This window comes from Castanea sativa, chromosome 11, assembly GCF_040712315.1.
Source record: "Castanea sativa cultivar Marrone di Chiusa Pesio chromosome 11, ASM4071231v1".
Classification (NCBI taxonomy): Eukaryota; Viridiplantae; Streptophyta; class Magnoliopsida; order Fagales; family Fagaceae; genus Castanea; species Castanea sativa.
Genome location: NC_134023.1, coordinates 38499255 through 38505652, shown reverse-complemented (window position 1 = coordinate 38505652; position 6398 = coordinate 38499255). Strand labels below are relative to the sequence as shown.

Genomic DNA, 6398 nt, shown 5'->3' with positions numbered 1-6398 from the left:
CACTTGTTCATTAAAGGGGGAACTAGGAAAGTGATCAAGGATATTTGATGGTTGGACAGAGAAGTCAATAGGAGAATCAGGAGCAGCTACAAGAGGATCAAGATCAGCCATAGGAGGGTCAGGAGCAGCTACAGAAGGAATATGTGTCTCATCTAGAAATAGATCTAAGACAGAAGAGGAAGATAGAGAAGCACGGAAGTGAGAGAGCTCGACAAAGAGGCGATGTTCCCAAAAGACAACATTGCGGGACATACGAAGACGATGAGAAATAGGATCATAACACCGATACCCCTTTTGAGTTTCGCCATAGCCAAGAAAACAACAAAGTCTTGACCTAGGCTCAAGTTTGTTATGCTCATGTGGCTGAAGAAGAACGAAACAAGCAGAGCCGAATGAGCGAAGGTGGTGATAGTCTGGAGGTGACCCAAAAAGGCGCTCATATGGAGTTTGATTTTGGATGACAGGACTGGGAATGCGATTAATAGCATGAACAGCATGAAGAACAACTTCGCCCCAAAAAGGAGCAGGAACTTTGGCAGAGAGAAGAAGAGCACGAACAGTGTCAAGAATATGATGAAGTTTTCGTTTGGCTCTACCATTTTGCTGAGAGGTACTTGGACAAGTTAGTTGATGAACAGTGCCATAGGAATGCAAAACAGCTTGGAAAGCATATTGAGTGTACTCAAGAGTATTATCAGATCGAAAAATTTTGATACGTTTTGAAAATTGAGTTTCAACCATTTTTGCAAAATTAGAATATGCTTGCAATAATTCAGAACGATGTTTCATATTAAAAATTCAGCTATAGCGAGAGTAATCATCAACAAAGACAACAAAATATCGAGATCCACCAATACTAGAGACAGAGGAAGGTCCCCAAACATCAGAATAAATAAGGTCAAAGATATCAGTGGATATTGATTCACTAGTATTGAAAGGCAAAGCTGGTTGTTTTCCTAACTGACATGAAACACAATCAAAATTTTCTATAGACACTGAACCTAACAAACCTTTAGAAGCTAATTGTTGTACACGAGAAGAAGATGTGTGACCAAGACGAGCATGCCAAAGTGCAAGGGAAGGAATAGAAGAAACTACAGCAGCTGCGGCAATAGAAACAGGAGCAATAAGTGGAAAACGAAGGTTGTCCACGGGAAATATACGCCCAATTCTGGGACCGGTCCCTAGCTCCTGTCCCGTCCTTGGATCTTACACAATACACCCAGAATAATCAAATATAATTCGATAACCCAACTCAGCTAATTGTCCCACAGAAAACAAATTGTAAGAAATGTCAGGAACATTAAAGACCCCAGAAAGTGAGAGGTTGGAGGTTGAAACGGAACCTATATTATGACCAGACATTGTGGAACCATTTGCTGTGCGAATAGTAAGAGGGTGTGGTGCAGGTTTAAGTTCAGAAAATAAGGACGAGTGAGGTGTCATGTGATTGCAACTAGCAAAATCCATAAGCCAAGAGGAAGGAGACATACCGGATAAAGCTGAGAGAGAAGAGGAATAAGATGCATTACCAACCATACGAATGACATTGGCGATGATGTTTTTAAGGTCATCTGTGGACATGGTGAAAGTGCGACCTGAAGACTTAGACTGTGTAGAGACGGGAGCCATTGGTTGGATACTCTCAATGTTAGCAATAGTGGCAGCAGAAATTGAAACAGCTGATTTATTGCGCTGATAGCAAGTCTCAATATTATGGCCAAAATGTTTGCAAAAATTGCAAAAACGTTTGCTGGATTGTCGGCGACGATTGTTGCAAAAGGAAGAAGACCTGTCCTTGTTCTTCATTTAGAAGCAAAATATGCAAAAATGGATTGCAAAAATGAAATCTATGCAAAAAACTGGGTAAAGAGCACTTGGACTGTAAATAAAAGTCAACCCTAGAGAAAAGTCAACAGTCAAAGTCAACCTTCAATTCAAAGTCAACGCAGGTCAACGTCAGTCAACACGGGTCAACGATGACGTGGTGGGTGACTCCTCAACGATGACTGCTATAGGTCCGGAACCCAAGAATGATGTCTGGAAGACGTCGAAGGTTCAACGGCAAAAGGCTGCAGCAGTTATTGTGACGGTAGAAGCAATGTTGAGAATGGAGTAACACCAATAAAAGTCAGAGCAGTGGCTCTGATACCATGTTAGAAATACTGAATTCAATAGTATTGTATTTCTCACTGAAAGAATATACATGAGTGCCTTTATATAGGAGGTATATGAGTGCAGTACAAGTAAATATGAGTGTAGTACAAGTAAGAGTGCTATACAAGTAAACTAGTTGGGCCTAAAGCCCACAACATTATACATGTTAACAGTTCATAAGTTATCTTTCCAAACAAAAGGGAAAAAAAAATCATTTTTGTCCATATGCCAATTATTTAAGATACGCTAATACATCATACATCACAATGAGAAACTTACGACCAAGAGTCCATATTCCTGTCAAAGATTCTGGATCCATAAGTTGAGTTGAACATGTCAATAAGAAGGCGAAATTGAGTCAATGTAAATAGGGTGACTGGAACACCAGCAAGGCAAATGACAGGAATGACCATCCATGATTTTCCATGTAGAATAATGAAAAGACAAGCATAGAAAGTTATCATCATGGTTGCTTGGGAGAAGATAAGGGTAGAAAGGCCTATAATCATCTTTCTGGGTAAGGATTCAAGAAAATCTTCTTCTGCATAACGTGATGTGAGGATGGCAAGAAACATCAATACTGAAGTTGAGGGAGAAATGAGAGATAGTGCATCACATATTATAAAGAGCATAAATACCTTGCTGTTTAAAAACATTGGCAAGCCTGTATTTGAATCGTTACCACTAGGAACAGTAATCGCTACTGCAAACATAATGATAATAATTAGAGCACCAACCACTGTATAAGAAGTTGTTGTCTCCATCCATTTTTCTCCCTTATCAACCAACTCTTTATGGGTCTCCGTGAACAATTCTTGAGGTGTTTGGCCATCTTTGTTTGTAGACATAGTTTTAAAAACCAAACCAGACTGGCCGATTCAACCGGAAACCGGCCTTCAATCTGGTCTAGTTATGGCATAAAATCGAAAATGTCTTAAAAACCGATAAATAGTAAAAACCAGCCGGTTCAACTTGAGAACCGAAAACCAGCGCGGTCAAACCAGTTACTAACCGGTTTGTCCTTTCCCACCTAAAACTACATCATTTAAGTGTTTAACCCTAAAAACTAACCCTAACACTCTCACAGACTCACACACACTTCTCACAGTTTCACGCAGCTAGTCACACCTCAGCCTCCCTGCCTCACTCTCATCTCATCTCATCTTACTCTCTGCCTCACTTTGACTCTCTCACTTAACTCAACTCAAGCTCACGCACACACGCACCTCTCTCTGCCAGACTACCTCACGCACCTTTCTATGCCTCACTCACGCACGTGGCACGCCTCTCGGTTTGAACTTTGAAGTTTTGGGTTTTTTTTTTTTTTTTCCTTCTCGGTATGAGCTTTGCTCACTAAATCTGTTCTCTCCTTTAAGCCAAGATATATATATATATATATATATATATATATATATATATATATATATATATATATCTATATATATATATATCTATATAGAAAGAGGTGACTACATGGATCCTTCTTTGTTAAGGATCCTCAAAAACTACAGATCTCCATCAGGCTCAGTACTCCATTACAGTTATTATGACTACATGGATGCTTTTGAAAAAGTACTTTTCTTCCAGAACCAAAAATTCAACCATTCATGGTTCTTAATGTTCAGCAAAGATTTTGGTAGCCAGACCCCCTCCTGGTTCCTTAAATGGTGGGAGATGTTTGGATCCATCCCCCAGATCTTCCCAGAACCACTACAAGATGCTTTGAGGTACTTTGACTCAAGGTGCAGCTCCTCTAAGCACAGATCCCAGTTCCCAGTAATCTTAATTTTCTCCCAGAGGTACAAAGTCCACTGGATCAGCATGTGGAAATATACAATTAGCAGCAACCTCTTGGACCGGGAATTTTCAGTCAAATGGTGGGACAGCCTCTAGGATCAATCCAATCATCAATCAGTTTATAAGGATTATCCTCCCCCAAGTATATAACCCATTGCCTACAGACAAGATCTCGTCTAGCCTAGACTGGCCCGTATAACCAGAAAATCTAGCAAAGAGTTGAAAGAATTAGCCCAAGACTAATAGCTCACTCACAACAACTAGAATCAAAAGAATGTGTCTCACCTAATCGCTTCGAAGGATCACCAACCACGATCCACCGGATCCATTCCAAGATTCCCAAGACCCTTACAAGCGGGTATAACTTGGACAAATTAGAGATTAACCCGACAAAGCAACTCAGATAAAACCCCGATCTCAAGCATTATTCAAAATCACTACCATCATATGAACGAAGCACCGCATCATGAACAAGGCACCCAACCAGATTCCCCGACAGGTTACTATTTCACAACAGGGACCGAATCCCGGAAAAGCAAGGGGACAAATCATCGTAGCATGAACGATGAAAGTTTTTGTTCAATAGACACAATCATCAAGAGGTACTGTTGCTTTCGGTGGAATTAACTTTCACCTCAGTAAAAGCAATTTACCCTCCGGATTTTCAGCAATCATCCAGCAGCATCCAAGGCCTCCTCCAGCCTATTTAAGGAAGCCATTCCTCCATTCTGAGGCAGGTCCAATTTTAGGAGAAACTTCAGCAACTCCAAAATTCCCTCCTCTTCCAGCCAAGAGTTTATCTTTCTCAGCTTTGCCTCCTCTTTACAACCCTTAGCATTGTAAACAGATGGCACTATTTCATATTTGTAATATCATGGCCTCAGTCGGCCTTTATTTGTATTTTCCGCACATGGCCCCAACCGGCCTTAGCCTGTAACTTACCCCTTTTTGGTATCAGAGCAAACTTCCTGCTTAATTTTTTCTTCCAACTTTCTGATCTCTTCTTGGAGGGTTTTACAGGCTAGTTGGTCCTCAACTTTCTTGTATCTAATTTCCTCTTGAAGGTATTTAAGATGTATGGTCTTGGCACTAATCAGGTTTAGGGTGTTGGAGGTGATGTCAGCTTGGATGGTGCTAATGCTTCTAGGCACTGGTCCACTAATAAACTTAAACTTGATAGTTTGACCAAAGGGTTGGGTAGTGATTCCTTTACTATCTACTGTGAAAGGGTAAAGGATGCAAAGGAAGGGATTTCCTAGGATGACCTTGTCTGTCATATTTTTGACAAGAACGAATGAGGTTTTAAAACACATGTTATCTTGACAAATATGGGCTCTAGGAAGTTTGAATTCAATCTGCATTTTCCCGCCACTTGCGGATGTCAATTTTTCCCTAGACTTTTTGAAGTATTTGGAGGGAATGATTCGTTCTTGAATGCAATTAAGATCAGCTCCTGAATCTATTAAGGCTATGACCTCAAATTCAAAATCTTTGGTAATGACAATCCTGACTTTGGAATGCCATTTATGGAAGTTGATCCTAGTGATGGCATCTAAAAACAATCCTTTGCTGGGTTTATAAATGAGATCAACTGTAGGATTAACTGTATAACTAACTTTATCACTTGAGGGACTTTCTTTATTGACATGATGAGAAGTGCTTTCCAAGGGTTGAGTTTCCTGGAGGGCTTTAAGACTTTGTTTTAAGGTACTTATTTCGCACCAGGTTTCCTTGGTTTCTTTTTGAAGGTCGTTGATCTTAACTTCCTTCTTGGACAGGATAAGACTATTGTGGGATTGGTCCAAATCTTCCTTGGGTTGATGGTTACTGGGTCCAGGTTTACTTGTTTCCTGTACTAAAGGCTGTTGGGTTAGGCTAGGTTTCTGGGGCTTGTCAAAGGGCTTGTCAAAGGGGTCACCTGTTTTTATGTGAGAGGACTTGGTGCTACAATCTCTCTTGAGATGGTCACGCTTGCCGCAACCATAACATTTTTCAGGTTTATTTTTCTTAGTTTCTCTGTAGGCTTTGGAAATAGGTCGATGAGCTCTACTAGCACGTCTTTCAGGTCTTTTTAATCTCAGGTGTTTCCATTTGGCTTCTAGGGTTTCATCATCAGTGTCAGAGGAGGAACTGCTAGAGGTTGTACGGATTTTTAACACCTTAAGATGACTAGTACATTTTGGTAAAGGAACGGCTGGTTTCTTTGCTAGCTCTTCAAGTTTCTGGGCAACTATTTCTAAGGCTGATTTGTTCTTAGGGTAACTAAAGTTGGTTGCAGGAGACTTGACTAGAGGCTGCTTAGGAGTAGGATTGCCAACCATGTCTTTAGTTGCTATGGTCCAGGTTCTGGTGAGGACACAAAACTGCTTGTGCTGGCCAAAATACCTTTCGAAGTATATGAAAAAGGGGACATTAAGTGGATATTTCCCTCATGAATGCCGTCC

The 6398-nt window shown here is 40.6% G+C and overlaps 1 protein-coding gene across 1 annotated transcript; it reads right to left on the bottom strand.

The window, feature by feature from the left end:
- Positions 1-2432: 2432 nt before the first annotated feature.
- LOC142616468 (uncharacterized) lies at positions 2433-3005 on the bottom strand. Its single transcript, XM_075789321.1, has one exon. The coding sequence runs from the start codon at positions 3003-3005 to the stop codon at positions 2433-2435; it is 573 nt and encodes a 190-aa protein (XP_075645436.1).
- Positions 3006-6398: the final 3393 nt, after the last annotated feature.

Excerpts from the sequence above, each read along its gene's own strand:
- LOC142616468 (XM_075789321.1), bottom strand. The coding sequence starts at position 3,005 with ATGTCTACAAACAAAGATGGCCAAACACCTCAAGAATTGTTCACGGAG.